Here is a 25983-nt window from a genome sequence, read left to right as displayed (position 1 = left end):
TCTTTTAACACATATGCTTTGTAGGGTAAGGTGTGAGAAACTGTAAGAAAGACACCTAACTCAGTCAATTTTTAGCATGAAAAATAAACCTTACCTGATTCTAAAGTAGTAACAATCACTTCAGCACTCGACTTTCCTTCCACATACGCAGCACTAATATTTCCAGTGAATGCAGTGATCACCACGGAATATCTTGTGAATATTTTCAGATCTTTAATTTCTATGGTTTTATTTTCTCCATTTGACTTGATTAAGGAAATATTAAATTCATCACTATCTACCTACAGGAAAAAATAGCTAACAATTAAAGGAAGCAGCACTTGAGATACAAATCACTAAAACATAAAAATAGAAAGCTATGAGTGGTATATTTTTCTAGCCAAGATTTAAAAATTCTTTTATTTACAGTCAGACAGACCTGGGAAATCCGAAGTGCTACTTTAACAGTTTACTAATTACAATTATTTCAACAATTGAAAGTAAAAGAAAAAAATCAATCACAATTAATCAGAACAAGCAGAAATCATCTCCGCAGTCAATGAAATTTATACTCCAATTATTTTTTAACATCTTTATTGGAGTATAATTGCTTTACAATGGTGTGTTAGTTTCTGCTTTATAACAAAGTGAATCAGCTATATATACACATATATCCCCATATCTCCTCCCTCTTGCATCTCCCTCCCACCATCCCAATCCCACACCTCTAGGTGGTCACAAAGCATTGAACTGATCTCCCTGTGCTATGCGGCTGCTTCCGACTAGCTAGCTGTTTTACATTTGGTAGTATATATAAGTCCATGCCACTCTCTCACTCCGTCCCAGCTTACCCTTCCCCCTCCTCGTGTCCTCAAGTCCATTCTCTAGTAGGTCTGTGTCTTTATTCCTGTCCTGCCCCTATGTTCTTCAGAACCTTTTATTTTTTTTTAGATTCCATATATATGTGTTAGCATACAGTATTTGTTTTTCTCTTTCTGACTCCACTCTGTATGACAGACTCTAGGTACATCTAGGTACATCAGACTCTAGGTACATATAGTCTGTATGACAGACTCTAGGTACATCCACCTCACTACAAATAACTCAGTGGAAAATAATATTCCATTGTATATCCATTGTATCCGTTGTATATATGTGCCACATCTTCTTTATCCATTCATCTGTCGATGGACACTTAGGTTGCTTCCATGTCCTGGCTATTGTAAATAGTGCTGCAATGAACATTGGGGTACATGACTCTTTTTGAATTATGGTTTTCTCAGGGTATATGCCCAGTAGTGGGATTGCTGGGTCATATGGTAGTTCTATTTTTAGTCTTTTAAGGAACCTCCATATTGTTCTCCATAGTGGCTGTAACAATTTACAGTCCCACCAACGGTGCAAGAGGGTTCCCTTTTCTCCACACTCTCTCCAGCATTTATTGTTTGTAGATTTTTTGATGATGGCCATTCTGACTGGTGTGAGGTGATACCTCATGGTTGTTCTGATTTGCATTTCTCTAATGATCAGTGATGTTGAGCATTCTTTCATGTGTTTGTTGGCAATCTGTATATCTTCTTTGGAGAAATGTCTATTTAGGTCTTCTGCCCATTTTTGGATTGGGTTGTTTGTTTTTTTTGATATTGAGCTGCATGAGCTGCTTGTAAATTTTGGAAATTAATCCTTTGTCAGTTGCTTCATTTGCAAATATTTTCTCCCATTCTGAGGGTTGTCTTTTGGTCTTGTTTATGGTTTCCTTTGCTGTGCAAAAGCCTTTAAGTTTCATTAGGTCCCATTTGTTTGTTTTTATACTCCAATGTTTTACAGAAGAAAGAATATAGGTTGGTACCCAGCCATCAGGGGTTCAAATCCCAACCTGGTCACTTAATAACTCCTGTAGCATTTGATAAGTCATTTATGCTGTCTTACTTTCTGTATATGTAAGATTGGGGTGGTAATATCTACTTAAAATATTTTGATGATTTAGAAAAAACAGATCTGAAGTAGCTGGCACAGAAATCTGCAATTTTTTTTTTTTTACCATGATCAACAAAAATGAAACACATTTTGCAACATAATTCAGGATGTGTGTGTGTGTGTATTCTTTATAACTGAAAATTGCTTTTCAGAAATACAACTTCTGAAATGCACTTTGATATTTTCTGCTCTTTTTAATTTTACTCCAATTCATTTAAAAAATGCTGGTCATAATTGAAGTTTGAAAAACTGATCTAGCACCATGCAAGGCACTAAGTAAGGAATCAATTAACATGATGTCATAATTATTAAATGTGTACAAATGAGTATGCTTAGATATATTAAATATAGTTGTATAATTTATTAAAACATAGTCTGTCTTTGATGGAGAGTCTGGCCTATTCACTGTAGGGATTAAACACAGCTAAAGTTTCTAGCACTAAATAGAAGGGCTTTGCCTGAGATGAACAACAGCAAGTTTGAAATCCTATTATGCCTGCTTCTCTCAAGTACTTGAAAGACTTAAAAACAAGTTGGATACACTGTCCTCACTATCAAGTTCATTTTCAACCTGACCCTCTGTCATAACTTTGAAAGACGTTTTTTTTGTTTAATATGTTCTTCAAATGCTCTTTTCTAAAAGCTTTTTTAACTAAAAACGATGTTGCTATGAGAAACACAGCAAAAGGCTGAAAAATATCAGATTTGCAAAAAGTCAAACAGATCGAACCAGAGCAGTGGAGGGAGGTGTTCCACCTCTAAAATGTCAGAAAAACAAATCAATCAGTGTAGGAATCCAATTGATCGGGTGCATGCACCCACTGGTAGAAAGTGTGTATGTATTTAATTAGTTGTCAACATCTAAATATCTCATACAAATCGGGCTTTTAAAATTTCCCCTATGACTAGGCTTGTATTCATGCTGGGTAACAATTATCTAGAGATGAGTGACAGGTGACTCCTCTAATGGGGCAGGGGTCTCCAATTCATCACTGAAGCTTCATTGTGACTGTTCCTTGATGTTCCTTGCCTGACTACTATAGCTATTTCAACTCTGATTTTATTGAGTTGAGGTGAATTCCTCAAGATGCCATAGCAACTTGGTAGCTGAGACAGGATTTACTCCCAGGTCTTTGAAGAGTCCAGACCTCTCTACACCAAGTCATGGGGCGTGGTCTTATAAAGTAAAACGAAATTATTCCAATGCCTTCCATTAAAAAATGGATAACAAATAGCAAGTAGTAAAACATGAAATAACATGCATGTGATCTACTATATCTTAAAAAATATACAGTAAAATTCAAAAAGAATGCTGGGCCCTCAAATACAGCATGTGGAAAAATTCATTTTCTTTCTTCACTAAACCTACTATCATTAACTAATATTCGTCCACTTACCCAGGACTGAAACCTCAGACCTTTTTGACCCATCATTTCCCTTCAATCAGTTCCAAATTCGTTTGCTCATATTTGATCATCGATTATTATGATGAAATGTCTGCCATTTTTTTTGAAGTGTGGTTGTTTCATATACACTGTCAGTAATTAGATTCTGGTTCTATTTTCCTCTCCTTTGCCTGCCCCACCTGCACTCTTCCCCACCTGGTACACCCCCATTTAATTCTTACATCCCAGAAGAGAACAAATTTCATCTTCTCTGTGCAGTCTCCTCTATATATTATGTCCCCCATAACAGAAACTTTAATTACTTTGTTAGTTTATATTCCAAAAAAGACTGCATACCTCATACTCTACAACTAGCTCTTTATATTCTGGTGTCATTCTCTAGAGTGTGAGCTACTTGGAAGCAGAACTTTGTTTTCCATCTTTGTCTTGGTGAAAGAAGCTACTAACTATTTGCTAAGTTAAAAAATAAAGGGGCCGACAAACAAAGGGCCACAAAATGCATTAATATCCAGTAGAATCATCCAGGATGATATCTGAGCCCATATATCTTTATTCAAGATTGTCAATTTTTGCTTAATTTGAGTCTTTTAAGGGAAGAGTTTTATGCTCTTGCGGTTAGTATTTGACAGAGGCCAGGCTGCAGCGTAAGTCCTAAATTCAGTGACATACGTTCTTCTTTGGCCTGCGAGCCAATGACTTTTGAAGGTAGATAGTTATATATTCATGAAATGAGCTGCAGATAAACTCTATAAGGATAATGACCACGTCAGACTTGTTCACTTCTACATACCCAGCACGTACCACAGTGCTGGCATTTGAATGTATTTAAAAGCGTGTTGGGAGTTTGGGATTGACATGTACACATTGCTATTTTTAAAATAGATAACCAACAAGGAACTACTGCATAGCACAGGGAACTCTGCTCAGTATTCTGTAATAACCTAAATGGGATAAGAATTTGAAAAAGAATTGATGCATGTATATATGTATAACTGAATCACTTTGCTGTACACCTGAAACTAACGCAACATTGTTAATCAACTATGCTCCAATATAAAAATTAAAAATATAAAGTGTGTTGAAAGAATGAAGGGAAGAAGGAACAAATGACAACTTAGTTCCAAGAATCCTAGGGAAACTCTGAAGTGTTAGAATCTGTTTGAATTTTTGCTATCTTTGATCCAAAGGTGTTTTGGTGAGCATATATTTCAGTTTGGCAATTTTTATTTGCTTTTTGATGGTTTTTCCTATTTTCCATCACACCATTGTCTACTGGTTTTAGCCACGTCTTAATATTTGAGAAGTTATTTATCATCTCTGTGCCTCAGTTCCCCTTTATGCAAAATGAAGACGATAGCATTTACATCAAAATGTTATTAGATAAGATATAATACAGTGCATATGAAGAGCTAATATGTAACTGAAATAAGCAATTACAATATTAGTTATCTTTCCATCCTTCTCTCTTTCCCTTGCTCATTTTTAATCTCAGTAAGAATGCTAAGAGAAAGAGGTTATAAATCACTTTTTTTACTGTCTTATTTTTCCCTCCTTTAAACACAACCAAATTCCAAGAGAGAGCTTTTTCCTTAATAAAGTGTCCTTTACTTGATAGAGCACAGCATTAACATTTTTTTTTTTTTTTTTTTTTTGCGGTACGTGGGCCTCTCACTGTTGTGGCCTCTCCCGTTGCGGAGCACAGGCTCCGGACGCGCAGGCTCAGCGGCCATGGCTCACGGGCCCAGCCGCTGCATGGCATGTGGGATCTCCCCGGACCGGGGCACGAACCCGTGTCCCCTGCATCGGCAGGCGGACTCTCAACCACTGCGCCACCAGGGAAGCCCCAGCATTAACATTTTATAATTTGCTTTTAATGCTATTCCCAGAGCATTTGTCATTCGTGTTATTTTTGGCTAATTATTAACTAAAAATCTTCACAGATATGCTCTAAAAAAGGAACATAAACTGAAGACTGAATGGGAGAACAAATGTACCAATAAACCCTGAAACTTTCGCTTAATCATGACACGTCTTTTGAGAAAGAAGTATTTCCTTTAAGAAATAATATAAAGACATAAAAAAATCATAAAATTAAACAAGAGATGGATAGAAACAGCAAGAAGGAGAGGAGAATTCACCATGAATTACCTAATTTAACGTGTTAGACGCAACCGTAAGAGACTGCTCATCAGGTCCAGTAAAGCTCAAGCAGGCTGGCAAGGAGATATTTCCAATTCTAACCCTAGATAACAACTCTGCATTATTCACATTGTGCAGCACCCTGTCTTAGGTGAAAGGCTTGACTCTCATGCTTGGGTCTCCTTCTGTCTGGAAGGCTACTCCAATTTGGTGTCTTCAGGGACATCTTATTTAAATGTTTGTATTCCCCAGGATACTATCCTCAGGTTAGTTCTTACAGAAGAGGCTTTACATGTTGTGTAGTTAATCTCATCTACTCATATTATTTCATCTATCATCGAAACACCAACAGTTCCCAAATCTGGGAATGCAAACTTCCTCTCCGGAGCTACAGATCCACAAATAAAACTGCTAATGGGCTATCTGCATCTGGAGGATTCCCAGGCATCTTAAAGTCGGTGCACCTAGTACTGAATTCATGCCTTTCCTCTACAAATCTGTTCTTCCTCACAATTTTCCAAATCATGTATCTTAAAGTCATCCTTGATTTTTCTCTTCACTCACCATCCACAGATTTTTTTCACCAAATCCTGTAGTTTTAAATTATTTTTCATTCTGTTTTCCTCACTCCATTTCCTCTGTCCTTCTTTTCTTGTCCAGTTTTACTCTTATAGTTTCCTGTCTCCTTATTTAATTTTGCACCCCCAGGACTTCTCTAAAACTATTCTCTACAATGCACCCATACTGATCCTGTAAAACAGAAATCTGTATCCCGACACTGCTTTAATTCCACAATTGGCACCCCACTGCCCTTACCATGAAACCCACACTCCATAATATGTTATAAGCCTGTCTCCTGATCTGGCCTCATCTCTCAGCCTTTTCTTCTTGAAAGTTTTGACCAAGGATTCCAGAACTACTTACTTTTTCCTGAAGGAAGCTAACTTTTCTATTAGTCTAATTTCTATTACCATTTCCTTTCCATGTTCTGCTTCAATTATTTTCAAAATTAAGCTCTGATGCTATCTTATTTGGGAGATATTTCTCCTAATGCCTTGTCCATTCTCCTTTTATGTTTTGAGTTCGTTTTCACTGTATTTTAAACCAATATATTATTATCAACTTAACCTCGTTTATATACGTCATCTATACCCTGACGATAAATACAATAATAACCATGGTGACAATACTTTATTTACATTTATTGAACACTTACTATGCGTCAGGCAATGTTTTAAGTTCTTTAGGTAAATTTTCTAACTTAGTCCTCACAAAATCTCTCTACACTGGGTAGTATTATCAATCTTTATTTTACAGATGTGGACACTGAAACACAAACAAGTTAAGTAAGCTGCCTAACAGAGCTGAGATTAAAATTCAAAGTCTGGTTCCAAAACCTATATTCTTAACCATGCTCTATACTGTCTTTTGTAGAAGGTAAGACATGCCTTACCGATTTGACATCTATCAAATAGAATGTTGGTCCAGTAATGACAGCAGGTTCACTCCAGCTGATGTTGATGCTAAAAGGTGATGTTGCTACTACATACACATTTTCAGGAGGACCATCTGGAGCTATGAAAATAGAAAAAAATCAATTACCTTGCTACATTGAAGCTAGTATTTGCCACAATATGATAATAGAAAAGACCGTAAAAAAGGATAATCATGCTGAATTAATTATACATAAATTTATAGTTCACAGCATGCTAAAAGGCACTGGCAAATCAAACGGTGTAATTACTTTCAAAATAATTACTATGCATAAAGAACTTCCATTTGAGAAATTAATGGTCATAAATACATGATTTTCAAACTTGAAATAACAGTTTGAAAAGAATAGCATTACTATTGCTAAAATAAATCTTTTTGAACAAAAAATAATTATTGAACAAAAAATAATTATTTTATTTTAAAATAATTAGCTTAACAATGTTGTTTTAGGAAAACCTGCAGAAACTAAACTTATTTGACTACAGAAAAGTGGAACTGGTTCAAGTGAATTATATTTAAAAGGTATTGTCTTACAAATGTGTCAATAAATTGGGTTGGTTTATTGTTTTCACTGAGGGGGTAGCATAGGAAATAGGTTATACAACTGATCTTATTATTACAAATGTAAACATTTCCTGAGTTCATTATGATTCCAAACAAATTCTTTAATTTGTCTTACTTTTATTATTGTTGTCTTTCCTCAAGAGTGCAAAACAAGAAATAATATTTTAAGGAACTGACTGATGAAAACCTGTGTTGAAATTTCAATTTGTGAAACTACTAGGAATTAGAAGAGTTTTCAGTATGTTAAGAAGGATTTAGTCACAGTTACTTTGACATAGACATTGACCTAGAAACACTGTTTACACATCCCTGGCCTATCACGGCCCCTCGTCAATTCCAGGGATATTAAATATTGGGAGATGAGTATTTCCCAGCATTTCTGATTTTTAAATCCACATGAACAAACATTACTGAACAATATCATTCCTTAGATCCTGAGAAGGGGTAAAGAAGAAGAGAAAATATTCACTTCCTCAAATTTATAACAGCAACAAGTTGTATGATCTTGGTCAGACAATAAAATTTCTGGACCTCAGTTTTCTCTTCATATGCATACTTCACAGTGTTTTAAAAAGAACCGCGAACACAAAATGTGTGAAAGTAGCCCATTAGTTTAGTGTTTGGCCCTTTTTGTAAATTAATACAAAATATTATAACAAAGGGCAAAGTAAAGATAAGAACTAATTAGAAATACAAATAATCTACTATGAGAGGGCAAAGACAAAGTGGTGAGTACAGCTGGGCGGGGAGTCAAGGTAAAGTTGCAGAGAGGAGCTGGGGATTGAATAGACTTTGAAACATGAGAAGGATTTCAATAATCAGAGGGGCAGGTTTGGGGGCACTTCTTTGCTAAGAAGGTCCTAAGCAAAGCCACAAAGATATAAACAATGGGATCCACAGACAGAATATTATTTCTGCAGAATGGCTTTCTTACGCCTATTAATCTTATGCTTATGCTTATTATTTTATAATTGAAAAATATAACTCTAGGAAGGGGTCCACACACTTCACCAGACTGTCCAAGGACTGCATGGTACAAAAAAAAAATCAGAACCCCTAAATTTAAGGAATAGAGATATCACAGAAAGACCAGCATTAATGGAGGGACAGGGTAGGGAACAAGCCTCAGGCAGTCATTTGGGAACTAAGTTAGGGAGCACTCGATTATCTTAAAGCGTTTGAAGTTCATTCTTTAAACAATGGGATGTCACTGAAAGTTCTGAGAAGGGAAGTATTTTTCTAATGATTTAGGAAGAAATCTGATGCAGCTATGAAAAAGATATGTGCTCTGAAGCAATGAGTCCAGATAGGCTATTTCCAAAAAGCCAGGTGAGATCTGATGAGACCCCAAAGTAGAAGAGTGACAGTAGGTAGAGATAGGAGGAGATGAATCCCAGAGCCCTTAGAAAGTCTAATAAAAAGAACTGAAGGGCAGATGAGATGTGAAATAGAGGAATGTAGTAAAAGCTAACTCATGTATTAATACTGGGAGAGTATTGCTAGAATTCACAACAACAGCATGTTCAGGAACAGACACTAGTTTTGGTAGGGATAAGACTATGGCAGGAGATGATAAATTTGGTCTGTACTCATTAAGTCTGAGATACTCACAAGGATTCAGATGCCTGCCTGGCAACTGGAAAGATGAGCCTAGAACCAGGGAGACAGGACCAAGATGGAAAAGGGTTTTTAAAAATTTTCAGATAATTCCTTACAAATTGGGATAGTATAAATATGGCAAGTATATCTGGTTCAAGTGAGTCACAGGCTCTGAAGAAAGACAAAAGTTTTATTTCAACGCCAGGTAGCTGTTTAAGATGCTAATAGTAGTGACAATCTTTGAACTATGAATGAGTTATTGGTACTTAGAACATCTCCAAGAGAGATGATATTATATGTTTTGGAATTTGGGAGCCCAGCTCAGCCCATAAAGGTATTTTTTAATAGTAGCATTGAAATAATTTAAAGAAGTACTCAAATGTTACTATAGAGGACTCTAGGAAATATGTATAAGAAAGTTTCTGTGGGAAAATGCTTTTGGGGTGACAAACATATCCTTCCTACTTGTACCTTTTCTGAACTTTGTATAATACTCTGAACATTGACTCAGAGATCCAGTCTATATGGCCTCCAGGGGAGAGAGTGAGGAGGGGATGCTCCTGGATTCAGAGGTATGATAAGCTGAGAGGTGTTAAAAATAATGACAGAATTAGGCACATGATTTCTCTGGTGACTAAATGTAGAGAGATCATGGAATCTCAGCACTTAAACACACCCTGCATGTCCTGAGATCTTCAGTCTTATTCTAACTTTAGGATCCTAGATTTAGGAAAACTGCCTCAAATTGTAGCATAATTCATTTAGATAACTATACACATAACAAATGAGAGCTATAGGAGGTCTCCTGCCACCAGCATAATTGTTTTTGGATGCCCTCACAGAATAATGCACTCCATATTCAAAAGTGGCAACTCTCTTTCCTTCCCAAGCTGGATTTTCCTTAGAAATAAGGAGTGGATAGGCTTCAGGATTAGGTACACCAGTACTGATCATCATTATATACTTTCCTCATGGAGAAATGGCTCTGAAAAATGTAAGATGTTTTGTGGGTTTCAATGGCCTGTCTCCTGCCTTTGACTCTGTAAAAGGGGATGGGCTAGAAGCTAAGTAAAGCTTTATTAAGGTGGCTATTGATTAATATTTTAATTATTTATCCTTTATTAATGTTTTTGCAAAACCTGCCTTCTAGCTCTGTATGGACCATTGTGGAGAGGAAGAATTTTCTGACAGGCTGCACGTTTCAAGTGGTATGAGACAGGAAAATATTTTAGCCTACCTTTTCCTTTATTTCTACCAAAATGTTCTGTTGGCTTTTAGGTGAAATTTATGCATTTATCCAATCAATATTTATTGAGCATTTTCTATGTGCCAGGGACTGGGAAGACACCAAGCTTATAGAAGTGATCAAGGTAGCTGTGGACCTACCCATATAGAGCTTCTAGTGTGTACCCACTCTTCTTCACTCAGCAACTGTTTATTGAACACCTACTCAAGGCAGGCATTTTTGAGGTGCTGGGAATAGAGAAGAAAACCAAAGATACAAAGATCATGGAACCACTATTTCAGTGGAGGGAGACAAATAATATGTAAGTATATTATAAAAAAATTATATAAATTAATATATAACATACAAATAAATGATATACTATGTTAGGAAGTGATATGTACCATGACAAAAAATGAAGCAGGGTAATTGGGATGGGAATGTAGATAGGAGTTACTATTTTATAAAATATGGTGGTCAGGCTATGCCTCTCCAAACAGGTAACATTTAAACAAAGATTTGAAGGAGGTGAGGGAGCATGGGAATGTTTGAAGAAGGAGTGTCACAGGGAGGAGAATGGCCAGTGCAAAGACCCTGAGACAGGACTGTGCCTGGTGTATTCTAGGAATAACAGGGACTCCAGTGAGGCTGAATGAAGTCAAGTAAGTCAGAATGTTGAGTCAGACAGGAAATGAGGCCAGATTGTGTAGGGCCTTTAATGCCACGGCTAAGGTCTTTTAAGAACTGCTGTCATAGACAAAAAAGATAAACGCCATAGTTTAATAAACTAATATCATGAACTAGAAGGAGCCTCTATAGATTTTGGTGCTTGGTATCTAACTCATACCAAGAAGATGGGCCAAAATTCATTATATCAAAAGAGGACAGATTATCTCCAGAATGTTATTCTTATACCTCTATAACATATATAAACTCGATGGCTGTCGGGATTGCACTTTTAAACCTAACTCATTCTAGCAGGCAGGCAAGGTGGTGCGTTATTGTTGCCCAGATAACATGGACAGCTTACTGAGAATTTTCTGTGATAAGAAAGCCGATGAGATTTTTCTGTGACTAGGTTGATGGTAGCTTGTTTTTACAAATATTTTCTGGAAATATTCTATGTCTGTGTCTTCTCTGCTCTGTAGTCTGGATCTTTGGGGTCTCAAACGAGGACAGATCCAAAACCATTTGCCAAGGAAAACCTCGGCTAGTCTTGCAAACATGTCTGTAGACCAGCTCAGAAAGCAGTATGATGCCTTGCTTCAACTTCTCGTCTTTCATAGTAAAATGTCAACCCTGCAATCATTCCTTTAATACCAGCAATCAAAGCCCTCATCAGGGAGTGTCTGCTACCCCAAGCAGAGCTGACAGAAAAACGACATTCAAAGATCATTCATGGTACATACTAACCACTTGAACTACTAAATATTTTAAGTTCTATGCACTAGTCAATCATTATAAAAAGCCAAGGTATTTAGCCCCTCGCTGAGCTGTGCTTTAATTCTTGAACTTTCCTAAAGTGTTTTTTTTCTTTCTTTTTTAAGAAACAATCAGATTCTCTTAATAACATTTGCATTTTCAGTATACTTGATAAAATTGCCTGTTTTGTTACACAAGTGTTCCCTGTGTTAAATCTTTTATGAAATATTTCTCTTAGAACATATTATATTAATCTATATTCTTGAAGAATTATAATATGATGGAATAAGAACTCCTAAATCTGAAATTAAAAAAAGTAAACACATACCTAACTAAACTGATATGAATATATTATATGCACATAATATATAACTGAATATATATTTCATCTGTATAAAGCAATGAAAGATAAACATTTGATTAACTCACGGATATTTTAAGAGAAACATTTAGAACACCAAATGCTCAAAGTATACTATAAAACAGTATCTAATTATTTTAATATTGTCCAAATATTATAATGTACTTTTAAGCAAATAACATTTTCAAGTTTCTTTTATGCAATTTTCTCTTGGAATTTATCAAAATTCCAAAAATGCCTAATAAAATAATTCAGTATTATTTTTTTCTTTTATTCCAGTGTGTAGTAAACTATTATTAGAGTTACATAAGGGGGAATACAAAATTACAATTATGAATGTCAACAATCAAAATAAAGGAAGCTTAAAGCAGTAAAGGTATGGGGAACTGAAAATATGCCAGTTTAAAAGCTTAGTAATATATAAGCATCTTTGGGAGACTTTGTTTGTCTCTCCATAAACTGTCACATTCTGATTTAGGATTGTTTGTGAAATGAATCTAGTCAGTAGTAGGCCAAGATATCACTATACCCTTTCTCTTATAAATCACAGCAATTTACTCAGTAGGAATGATCTATCCTTATTCTCTCATTCTCCATAATCCAATCACTTCCTCTCATAAGCACTTTTCCCCTGGTTTTCGCAATAATGCATTTTCTGTAACTAACAACCATCATTTCCTGATTATCATGCTTCTATCCTTGCACAGGAATGTGGGTCTTATGTGGGTCAGGGTCATCTTTCCCATCCATCTGTGTCCCCATGCTAAGTGTGTTAGCTGAAAGGTGAGTCTGGATAGACCATCATTATGCCTAGTACATACAAAAGTTTGAATGCCCCCAAGTCTATGACACTTTGATTAAGAACCAACAAATTTTGGTGTGTCTAATACTACACTTTCAGAATAAGCACATTCAAAGAGTTATTAGAAACTCTGCCTTCTGCAGATCCCTGTAAATTTTATTTAATGATGAAAAATGTTGTAGAAAATACTCTGGTTTTTAATGCATGCTGTAGTGACCTTCCTAAAGAATAAACATAAATAAATAAATGACCTGACAGCAACTCACAAGACAAAAAATATTGAGCTCTGTACACATGTATGATTTAGATTGTCTGCACATCTATTTGAATTTAAGTTCATTTCAAGTTTATTTAAAGGTCCTTCCCTTCAGGGTACTTTAGTTTCAGGATTTGGTACACTGGACCATCAGATTCCTATCTACTGTCATCACTAAATGAAGGACTCCCATTCTTTCTCAGCTTATACAAGTATTAACAGCCTCTAGGACTGTGAGTTGCCTTAGATTCACCATACCTGAAGGAATTTGCTTTAAGTTTTAGATGTCTCTCAGGACTAAACAAAATCTAATTGGCTGGGTGGTTTGGGTGGATTCCTTACATCTTAAATAATTCAGGGCATCAAGGGCCCTGAAGAAGTTCAGCGATTAGATTGACCATACTGATGGAGGCCAAGAGCATCTCAGGTCACATCCGACTGGTTACAATACTGCACTAATTGGCTATCCTTCACTGGTGTTGAATGTTTCCCTAGAGCCCAGTGATTTCACTGCCCAGTATAAGATACTACTGTTGGTGTATGAAATATTTCCTTCCCTTTTACAAGATTTTCATTTTGTTTTACAGTTAGATTTCCCAACAGCAAGATAGTAGCACAAAGGGCAACTATTACAACCATAAGAATCTGACCTATTAGACTGTTTGATGAGTACTGAGAATGACTGATGGATGCCCACAGTATTAGACTTCATTGTATGACCATTTTCTTTGATGCTGAATGAGTAATTTTCTGAGTCATTTCAGGTTAGCTTAGGTGGAAAAAAATACAAAATACCAAAAAACTCTCACTTCCAATATTAGCCATGCCAGGTAAGAATGAAAATATTCTCATATTAGTTCCACTGCTTTTAGGATCAGATAATACAACTTTTTCTAGAGTAGCATTATGTTCATAAAACAACTTTCTACAACAGTGGTTCTCAAAAATGTGGTCTTCAAACCAGCAGCATCAATATTACCTGGGAAGTTGTTAGAAAAGCAAATTCTGAGATCACACCCCTGACTTACTGAATCAGAAGACCTGGGTAGGGCCTAGCACTCCGTGTTTCAACAAGCCCTCCTGATGATTCTAATGCCTGTGGTACAAGTTTAAGAGCCACTGCTCTGTAACATCAACGTACTATTGGAAAAAGCAGTGGCACTGCTCTTCAGATCAGGTACCAATGATTAGAACTCTTGGTAACAAGGTTAGAAAGGGGGATTACTGTTTCTGTGAAGACTGGGAATGTAGTTAGTGGTGGAGGGCTTGGGAGCTGGTGATAAACATGGAAACTTGCATCCAGCTAACAGACACTCCACACACTGGTCTCCTTGTGCCTTTCATGTATTTTAATTCCGAATAAACGATGAAGAGGTTTCTCCCTACCATCACTCCCTCTCATTCCCAAAGTTTCTAGAGTAATAACAGGTCATCATGTTCCGTAAGAACATAAGAAAACATCATCATTTCTATGGTACCTTGAAGCTATGTGTAGGAGCAAACTGGAATAATTCAGATAAGGCCATCACCATTACAAAGTGTTAGGGCTGAGATAAACATTGCTACTTCATTCTCCCATGCATTGTATGCAGGTATAATCAGGGTAAAATAACTATCAAGGGTATAATTAAAGAGAAGAGAAACTAAAAGTGTAGTTAGAGGTTATGTGTGTTAGGGCAAGTCCCATTTAATTTGTTTGGGAATGGAGATGGTTGGATCATGTATCAGAAGCTTGTACAATATCTCCAGGTCTTTCTTAGTCTCAGTTTTCAAAGCTAATAATGCCACATACTGATTATCCTTTAAGTTTCCTTTAACTGTTTGGTTTTTAGTGCTTTGCTGAAAAAGACATTCCACTTGTTCATGCAAATGGGGATGTCTAATTATTTTTATTTATATTCCGGAAAACTTGCTTAACAACCTGGCAAAAGTTTTTTGTTTTTGTTTTTTTTGAAATTAAATATAGAGTTCACCTAATCAAACTTACAAGCTTTTGCACAGCAAAGGAAACCATAAACAAAACAAAAAGATAACCTACAGAATGGGAGAAAATATTTGCAAATGATGCGACTGACAAGGGCTTAATTTCCAAACCATACAAACAGCTTATACAACTCAACAACAAAAAAACAACCCAATTGAAAAATGGGCAGAAGATCTACATAGACATTTCTCCAAAGAAGAAATACAAATGGCCAATAGGCACATGAAAAGATGCTCAACATCACTAATTATTAGAGAAATGCAAATAGAAACTACAATGAGGTATCACCTCACACTGGTCAGAATGGCCATCATCAAAAATCTACAAAAAATAAATGCTGGAGAGGGTGTGGAGAAAAGGGAAACTTCCTACACTGTTGGTGGGAATGTTAAGTTGTTACAGCAACTGTGGAAAACTGTATGGAGTTTCCTCAGGAAACAAAAAACAGAATTACCATATGATCCAGCACTCCCACTCCTGGCATATATCCAGACAAAACTCTAATTCAAAAAGATACCTGCACCTTTATGTTCACAGCAGCACTGTTCACAACAGTCAAGACATGGGAACAACCTAAATGTCCACTGACAGATGAATAGATAAAGAAGATGTGGTACATATATACAATGGAATACTACTCAGCCATAAAAAAGAATGAAATAATGCCATTTGCAGCAACATGGATGCAAGTAGAGATTATCATACTAAGTTAACTAAATCATAAAGACAAATACCATATGATATCACTTATATATGGAATCTAAAATATGACACAAATGAACCTATCTATGAAACAGAAGGAGACTCATGGACATAGAGAATAGACTTGTAACCACAAGCCAAGGGGGAGGGGGTTGGGGGAGGGACTGAGTGGGAGGTTGGGGTTATAGCTATTATATATGGAATGGATAAACAAGGTCCTACTGTATAGCCCAGAGAACTATATTCAATATCCTATGATAAATCATAATGGAAAAGAATATAAAAAAAGAATGTATACACAACTGAATCACTTTGCTGTACAGCAGAAATTAACACAATGTTGTAAACCAACTATACTTCAATAAAAAATTTTTTTAAAAAGAGTTGAATGCTTTATTAAATAGTTTAATTTTACATGCATTCTGTTAGTTCCTTTAAATTAGGGTTTCACCTATCTTCTCTTTGTATACTACTTAGCACCCTTCCATCTCTTAGTACTTTCATACCACCATGAGGCTTTGCCCAAGTCTTTGTCAAGATCTAAGAGCACAGGCTCTAACCTAGAAATGAATGAGGTTCATGAATAAATCAATGTGTGTATAGTTCTTAGAATAGTACCAGCACATCATAAACACCTGATAAGCTTAGCTATTTCTGTCATTATTCTTAACTATGCAGCCAAGGAGTCTCAGCTCAGGTACTGGGCCCAACCCAAAGGTGCCCTCAACTACCAGACATAGCAATCCTATGTTTTTTTCAGAAATGGGAGTTTTCCATAGTCAAATCAGAGTTCTCCCTTCTTCCTTAATACATGCAGAAGAAAACAAGAGCTGAAAATTTGTTGGCCTAGGGCCTAATACTGAGGCAGGCCTGAACTGAGGTTAATGACCAGAAATCACAAAGAATGAAATGTACTTCACACTTCTTTCTGAACCAAGAGAAAGAAGATTCTCAGAAAAGTCAAAGTCAATTCAATTCAACATGAGATTTGAAGTTTGAGATGAGAAAGTGGGAGAATTCACTGAATTTTTAAAAGATAAAATACAGCTAGCTATTATTGGGAGAAAGATTGTTTCTTCTTTTATTCTTTTAATAACCAGGCTTTCTAGAGGCATACTTATGTCTTTTCATGTACCTTGAATGGTTCATCTCACAAAAATCCAAATAAACTGAAGAAACCCTGATACAGGCAATAAAAGCATATAAGATTAAAGAAAAAAAAACCCAGGCTTTCTATAATATTGATGATTTTAAAAATAATATAGTGATCATTCTTATCCTTTGATTTTTAGTGATTTTGCTGAAAAATACATGCTTATGTAATAGGATTTCAAAATATTTTTATTTATCTTATGGAAAGCTGTTTAATAACCTGGCAAAAGCTCTTTTAAGTATACAGTTGAATGCTTTAATAGACAATTTTACATGCTTACTATTATGTTCTTTAAATTATGATTTCATGCAAATATCCTCTCTTTGTAATTATACTTAGCAACCCAGATTTATACATTGGTCTCCTTTGTTTTCTTCATGGACTATCAATCAGAGTTTATTATCTCAGTTAATCATTTTGATACTATTAAAGCTTCAATCCACTCCAAAATAGGCATTTATTATTTTCTTTCATTGTCTGAAATCCTCCTCAATTTATTATGAGCATATCTCTTTTCTACATGCAGTAATTCAAACTTATGTTAATTAATGAAAAAGAAAAAAAAATCAACAATATAAAATAGACTGGGTCTTTCTCACCTTCTGAGATGGCCCACACTCCGTCTGTGGAGTGTGTTTCTCTCTAAATAAATCCACTTCTTCCCCATCACTTTGTCTCTCACTGAATTCTTTCTGCAATGCGACATCAAGAACCTGAGCTTCATTAAGTCCTGAGACCAGCTAGACCAACTCCTGCTCATTGTCAACACCGTTGGGGACATCTTCTGTGCCGTTTCTTTGCGACAACTTTTGGGGCACTAACAACTGGTTGGGAGACTACTTTGAAAGTGATAGCATCTAAAATCAAACTAAGGCCCCCACCCAGGTGGAAGATGGTAACTTCAGGCAGAGTATGATTCCTGAAGCAACACCCTGTTACCTCACTACCAACCAATCAGAAGAAAATCTGCACACAGTGGAAGATAGAAGACTCTGACACCCCTTCCCCAAATGATTGACTGAGATTAACTTCCCCTTATCCCTTTAAAAACTTTCATGGTCAAGCAGAATCTTGGGAGTGGTTCTTGGATATGAGTCTGCCTTCTCCCCAGGTTGCTGGCCTCCTGAATAAAGCAATCTTTCCTTTACAACCAACCAACCAATAAATAAATACATAAAATAAAATAAAGTAAAATAAAATAAACTGGTTTTGTGAAATAAAAGAAGCTGAACATGTCAAACATAAATGGAAACTGACCAGGAGAATTTTAATTTTGACAATAACCATGTAAATATTTGAAAGACAAGCTATAGTCAGAAAGAAAATCTGAAGAAAATTTGTATGAACATTTTTGCAATATGGAGAATTTTGACATTGAAATACTTTCCAATTAAAGTCAAATGTCTTCCTTGAGTCCAAATGCCATATTCATTTAGTCTTAGATATTGAATAGGCATGAAGATTAGAAACATACATAAGACATGATCACCTGTCATCTTTGCCTGTAAGGAGCTCAGAGTTCGACGAGAGAGAGATAAACAATTATGATGTAATACGTTCAGTATTTAGAAACAATTTTTGGAAGGTGGGAGTGGAAAGAGGAATTTATAGAAGGCTTTGCAAAGGAGATATTTGGTCTCCTTTGCAAAGAAGAGGCAGTTGGTCTCCAAAAGAGGACAGAAAGGACAGTAAGAAAGAACACACATACTTTGCTCTTTCTCTGGAGCACAAAGGAGAAAGAGCAAAGTACGTGTGGGGAATATGAACAAAAATCATAAGTAACCATACAGAGCATACTAAAAATATAATTTTTACACAGCAGGAAAATAGAAAACTATCAGATTTTAAGCAGAGGAATAATAGATAGGTGTATTCAAAAACTAGGTTCAGGTGGAGGGTAGAGAAAATGGGAACAGAAAGACCATTTAGATATCTTTTGTAATAATCTAGGAGACGGCTGAATTTAGGGAGCCTTAACAGAGAAACATAAACAAATTCAAGAAATATTTAGAAGGGAAAGTCAGTAGGAGTTAGGTATGTACTTGGGGGTGGGAAAGGCTAAAAAGAATTAAGAATGATTCCTAGATTGCTGGCTTGAACAATCAGACGAACAATGGTACAATACACTGAAACAGGGAACACACAGGTAGGAGGAGGCTTGCAGTGGGGCAGGAACAGTGGTAATACGGGGTTTGAGATGTCTGTGGAAACCTAAGTGGTCATACCAGTAACTTCAATCTACAGGTCTAGAAGAGAGAGAGATGTCGTCTTGAATTACACATTTGGGAGTCTTGGGCAACTAACTTAGAAGACTTTCAACAGCATATAATTAATTTTGCAGAAGTACAACCATCATGTCTAGAATAAATTATATTCAATTCCTTTACTGGCACCAGGATAGAGCCTAAGACCCACTGCCACAAAATGGGCTTCTTCATGTCATGAATTATATTTTCCTATTTATTTATGGCTAACATCTCTTCTTATCATTATATAATTGCTTCTTTATAGAAAGGAGAATATCTACCTCTGTTATGATAGCTTTCACCACATTATAAGTGCATTATACCATTTAGAATATATGAAGAAAAATAATTGAATATATAGTAACTCATCAACAATGTCTCATTTTTAAAAATGTTAAGGAGTGCTTTGCCCTCTATTTGGTTTTTCTTCTTTTTAAATCATAAAGTTGCATTCCTTGGAAGCTTCTTTGATGAGGCATGTTTTGCTGAATTTTTTTTAACCTAACAGATGTTTGGGTAGTTAAAATTCCTCATGAGTATGGTATCCCGTGGTTTTCACAACCTAAGTGTTACCCCAGGAATTTTCCTTTCTTGCTGTCTTCCAGTCCTGGTGGTCTATAGGAGATGCACATTATGAGAGTCCCATTTCACTCCATACTAAATTTCACACCCACACTCTTTTAAAGTTGTACATTCCCTCCGCATTATAAGTACCTATTGTGCACCACAGAGATATTTAACAGCTTCCATTGTGCATTCCTCCCCCCCACACAACTCAAATTGCTTTTGAGTATAAGGATAATCAGAAAAATAAGAGATGAGTAAAATAAGCTATAAGACTTTAATGTTTCAAGTTAAATATTTCTGCCATTTGTAATTTCTGTGCTTATGTTTGTACCTCTGCACACTTAGCACGAAGTACAGAGTAATGGGTATTATACAGATGATTTAAGCAGAAAAACAATTTGGTTTCAATTATCTAGATCAGAGTATGTGGGAGAAAGAAATGTTAGCTTGAGCTGACCGAATGTTGTTTCTTTTATTCACTCCAGTGTACAGTGGCAGATCTAGATTCAGAAAGTAACCCAATGTAATTCTCAGCCTGCATTCCAACTTTGCTCCCTGCATCTTCAATTTGAGTGCTCTTCTTTATGAGCTCAGAGAGAGTTAATACAACATATTTTCTTATTCTACAAGTCATTTGAGAACATCTTATAGTATTTATTATTCCAACTGGTGGTCTTCTTATTTGAGCTATTCAAATGTTGAATAATCTGACCTCAAACTAGCTATCAATTGCTAGCTCCTTATCAAAGAAGCTCCAGGTTTTGATAAGAAGTTCTGGGAATAAGTGCTTGGGCACAACTTGATGCTATTAGAGTAACATGCACAAATCTGAAATAGTGATTTTATACTAAGTTATACTGTTGTTTAGTGTTTTCCATAATTCAGAGGAATCATTCATTTTCATTGTTTTATTTTCTTATAAAACAACATAACACTTTTTTGGAATCAATGACATAAAAAATCGTATTAAATTTCTTCATCCAGATTACTTTTTATGTTTGCAAAATGTCTGTCATGCTTTTCATCTTTGGTATGTAGAATCAACATCTAAGCATTACTTGCTTTCAATCTTAAAAACATTACTACTCTTCAAGATTTTTGTTGCTTGACTGTTCTTATTTCTCATATTCTTATACAATATGTTAGTAGTTCACTATATATATTGTCTTGCAATAATATATGTAGTGTCTTTCTGTCTTTCATATCAAATGCCACCTCAGAGTATCTCTCCTTGGCTTACTAAATAAAACTTTTTTACCATACACTTATGAAATTCAAATACATTTATCATTAGAAAAATGTCCCTTTCATTTCTAAGACTAAAGGAAGAGTGAGCAACTCATTCTCATAACTTTCAAAATTAATTTATTATTACCACCCCCATATGAATACTCAGCTGAAAAGCTAATAAGTTTGAGAATGCCAAGAAAAATAGTAAGTCTGTTGTAACAAATTCTGAAATATATAAATCTTTTCACTTTTCTCTCTTAATCACAGTGGTAGAAAGGCAACTTTCCATGTATCCCCTTTTCTATCTTATTGATAAAGAACAGAGTAGAAAATTAGTTCTTAAGGATAAAGAACAATAAAAGGGAATAGGAGTAGCATAGAAAATCTACTTAACTACTGATAACTTTTTTTCACACCCAGGTACTCTGATGGAGAAGTCAAATTGTGGCAGTGAGGTACCAGACCGAGAGAGAAGAAAAGTACCAGATAGAAGTCAAACTGGTACTCCATATGAAGGCACTCTTTCGATTAGTCATCAAGTAAAGATCTGGGAGCTGGGGTGAAAAAGAAGCCAAGATTATCCTCTCCATTCCATCAAGAACTAACAAATCAACCAACTAACCACCAATGGCAAAGGAACACATCCTAATAAAACTAGAAAAATAATGCTATTTATTTTTTAAAAAGCTCACACCGATTGTGAAATATCTGAAATATTCTACCATTATTCTTTTAAACCAGAATAGGCAAAGTGGAGTAGTAGGGAATTGAAAATGACCAAATTCTAGTGAGTGGGTCATAGACCTTAAAGTGGGGTTTGAAGTGGAGGGACTCAGGGGGGAAGAAATGACATTCAAGCAGAAAGACTCTCAAATTTTCAGAATAAGAATGGGGGATTCGTTAAAAATCCAACTTCCCGGGCTTCCCTGGTGGCGCAGTGGTTGACAGTCCGCCTGCCGATGCAGGGGACACGGGTTCGTGCCCCGGTCCAGGAAGATCCCACATGCCGTGGAGCGGCTGGGCCCGTGAGCCATGGCCGCTGAGCTTGCACGTCCGGAGCCTGTGCTCCGCAACAGCAGAGGCCACAACAGTGAGAGGCCCGCGTACTGGAGAAAAAAAAAAAAAAAAATCCAACTTCCCAGTTTCATTTACCAGCTTTTGAATTGGTCAGGTTATATGTTGTTTTATGCTAATTGAACATCTTCCACCATCCTGTCTAGAGTACTTGAGGAAATGATACATTTAGAAATTCGAATTCCTGGCTCACTGTAGCAGGCTTCTGTCCAAGTGAGACGCTCCTAAGGAGTGGGACGGGAACCCTGAGTGGCAGCAGATGCACAGGCATATGGTCTATTTTAATCAAAGGTAACAAATTAGCTGCCCACAGGCCAGATGTGGGCTACTGACATGTTTGGTTTGAAAAACTAAATGTTCTTAAATTTTAAAAACTTGTTACAGCAAGAAATTAAGTATTTTCACATTAAAAAATCTAACTTTCCTATTTCTTTGAAAACATCCTAAGTCCTAATAGCATGACTTCTCTATAAGACAGTAATCAGACAGAGGTGAGTAGTGGTTGCCCCTGTAGACGGCACATTCTGTTAATCTGCCAAGGCTTCCACCACTCTCAGTCGCCTTACATCAGCCTGCTTCATTCATTATGGTACCTGACTGATGTCTTCAGGTAACTTCAAGTTGTCCCTGGTCACTTGTAATTTTGGTTATTCTTACTGGCTGAAGCAACTAAAATTCCGAACTTTACCTATGTTCTAATCTCTAAGCATCTGTTTCTTTCTGTTTTCTAGTCAATTAGATGATCATAGTTATTTCTTCTCAAAGTTAACAGGCTCAAAATAACCATAATTACTGACTAAACGCAACCTGGATTTGATTTTTCCATATTTTCCTTTTCTTCGTTATGGCACTATCATCCTCTCTATCCCCTGCATTGGAAAACAGTTCATTCTGCCTCCCCCATTTTAGCTTATTTAATCAAGTTTAACACGTTCAGGAAATATTTATGGAGTGCCTACTGTTGCCAGGCACCATTCTAGGCAATAAAGAAACAGCAATGGTCAAGACACCTTCTAAAAATAAGCAAATACATATAACTAAAAAATGATCAGGTAATTATAAATTTTCATTAAGATAAGATGATATTCTAGAAAAAAACTGTATGGCTCTTTTAGATTGGGTGGTCAGGGAAATTCATTCTTAGCAGGAATCATTCAAGTAGAAGTATACATTATAAAAAGCTGCTCATGCAAAGACAGACGTGGAAAAACATTCCAATCCAAACGAACAGGGCCAAGTTCTAGTACTTTTGTGTTTTCCAACAACACAAAAATTATCCAGTATGAGTGGAGGATAATGGTAAGTGGGAAAATGATTATGGATGAGGTTAGAGTGTTAGGTAAGAGCCAAGTCACATAGGGCTTTGTTAATCATGTTAAGAAATTTAAATCTTATTCCAAGAGCAATGGAAATTCACTGAAAGGCTTTTTAAACAAGGAAGTGACATCATCTGATTTACATTTAAAAAAATCAGCGTGAAAGCTAAGGAGGTCAGGTTAACGCAGTGGTAGCAGTAATGAAGGATAGGACTAATATGCTGGTAATGCAAATGGAGGGATGTGTTTAGATAGCATGGTTGAAATAAATCATTGGCAGAGTAGAAGAGGAAAAGAACACTGCCTAAATTTTCATTTTCTGCATTCGGACGATGAGACTTAGTGTTTAGACCACGTTAATTTTGAGAGGATATTAGACACACCTTCCCAATGATGTCAGTTAAATATACTGATTGGGTTCCAGGGAGCAATCAGAACTGGAAATAGATACTTGAGAATAATCACTATATAAGTAGACTTTAAAGCCATAGGACAGGATAAGGTCACTTAAGGTAACATCTCATAGGGGTTGTGTGTTGATAAAGAAAAGGGCCAATGAAAAAGAAAAAAAAAAAAAAGAAAAGGGCCAAGTATATTATCTCTGAACACTCCAACACTTAGATTTAAAAAATGAGAGAGAGAGAGAGAGAGAGAGAGAGAATAAGCAAAAGAGACTGAGAAAGAGCTATCAGGGAGGTGAGAGAAAAACCAGAAGAGCAGATCTCACAGAAATCAAGAGTCCAAGAGCCACAAAGAAGAGAGGTTGGACGACTGTGTTGAAGGCTGAGTTGTCTGGATTCTGTCTCAAATGTTGAATTGCATTAACAAACATTCATTGAACATTTACTATATAAACATTATGCCAGGTACTCCGGGGAATAGTAAGAAGATACACATTTGGCAACCTAAAAAATAAAGCCTCTAGATCAAAGTTTATTTCACTGTTTATAAAGGTCTACAACAGCATCTATTTATCACTGAAACTCTATGTGTGTGTGTAAGCCTAAAGTCACTGAAAACGTGGTAAAGCCTGGCATAAAAGCAGCAGAGCTTCCAGATACGAGGGGGAAATGTAGGCATAGATGAAGGGTACTTGATGGCTATCAGTATAGCCTAATGACAGACCACTTAGAGGATCATAATGCTTTTTGTTACAATATAAGACTCTAGGACCTTGGTACCACTCTGGGAGTTTGAGAAAAGCCCTAATAATGACTGAAGTTGAATTTCCCATCGGGATTCAATTAAGAAAAAATAAATGCTATTATGGTTAACGATGTTTAAGCAATTAGGGCAACCAGTTAATTTTAAAATATAAAACTAAAGTTACAAGAGCAATCTTTACCTATATTTTGAATGATTTCTATGGAAAAACATTTAAAGAGCTTTTTCTTGAATGCAGAAGTATACATACATATACAGAACAATACTTACGACCAGGCAGGGTTTGTGTAGATATCCAATTTGACGCATCGCCATAGCCGGCATTGGTGCTGGCAGCCACTTGGAATCGATACCATCTAAATTTCTTTAAATCATATACTGTCTCTTCAGTTAGGTCAGCTTCGTAGAGGTATTGAACTTTTTGATATTCAACACATTCTTCAGATTCCCATTCTCTGCATTTTTGAGCCCGAAGTTGAGTGGTAATCTTATAATTTTGGAAGTAGCCAAAGATAGTGTCAGGTCTCATCCATGTCAGTGTTGCACTAGTTGACTGAACATCAGAAAAAGCAATATTTGTGGGAGTGCTGGGAACTAAAAGTTGAAGGGAAAAAAAAGGGAAAACAATTGGAATTACCAAACATTGTGTGAACAGGAGGGAGAAATGGGATTTACAAACATTCCTTTACTATGCACGTAGTGGTGATCTCTTATTACAACTGCCCTTAGATTAATATCCCCACATTTAATAAGCAGAAACTTAAGGTGATACTTCACAGAGCAATGGTCCAAAGGGTTAGGGGACAAAACAATTGTGATGTTTTTATTCCTAATTTTGCTCCCAAATTCACTCACAAGTTACTTATAAAAACTTACTTTGGTTCCTTATATAAGCACTGGTACAAAGAAAAATTGCATGCTCATATAATCCTATGTACTTTCCGAGGAAGGGTCTGAGTTTTTAATATTCAGTTCCCAAGAAAGACGTTCTTATATTTAAATGACTAGATAGACACAAACACATCTTACATATAGTAGATGTTGATTATAAAATAATTTAAACAAGATTATTAAATGAATTAATAATGTATACAATTAATTTTTATTTTATCTTGCACATATTTAAAATTAGTATAACCCTTTCTAGAACATCATCAAGCACACTGACATTAATACACAGAATAAGGTATCTGTATATCACCTACAATCACATGGTCCTACTTGGAGGCATTTATTAGATTTCGTATTAACCACTGGTTTGCTATATTCATACCGTGTGTCAGGCTCTGAGGCTGGTGTTAGGAAATCAAGATACGTAGGCTT

At 36.0% G+C, this 25983-nt stretch overlaps 1 protein-coding gene across 2 annotated transcripts in view; it reads right to left on the bottom strand.

Moving 5' to 3' along the window:
• Window positions 1-25983, bottom strand: part of PTPRQ (protein tyrosine phosphatase receptor type Q) — a gene marked incomplete at its 5' end in the record, with an annotated part of 251914 nt that overhangs the window by 64965 nt on the left and 160966 nt on the right. For both annotated transcript variants that reach the window (XM_082665174.1, XM_082665173.1), the window contains 3 exons: window positions 95-281; window positions 6955-7076; window positions 24931-25254. In XM_082665174.1, the coding sequence (XP_082521300.1) occupies window positions 95-281; window positions 6955-7076; window positions 24931-25254 (633 nt within the window). The remainder of the gene's footprint in view (window positions 1-94; window positions 282-6954; window positions 7077-24930; window positions 25255-25983) is intronic.

This window comes from Grampus griseus, assembly GCF_964374135.1.
Source record: "Grampus griseus genome assembly, chromosome: 11".
Classification (NCBI taxonomy): domain Eukaryota; kingdom Metazoa; phylum Chordata; class Mammalia; order Artiodactyla; family Delphinidae; genus Grampus; species Grampus griseus.
The sequence above is the reverse complement of the archived record's forward strand: the minus strand, read 5'-3'. Positions and strand labels throughout refer to the sequence as shown.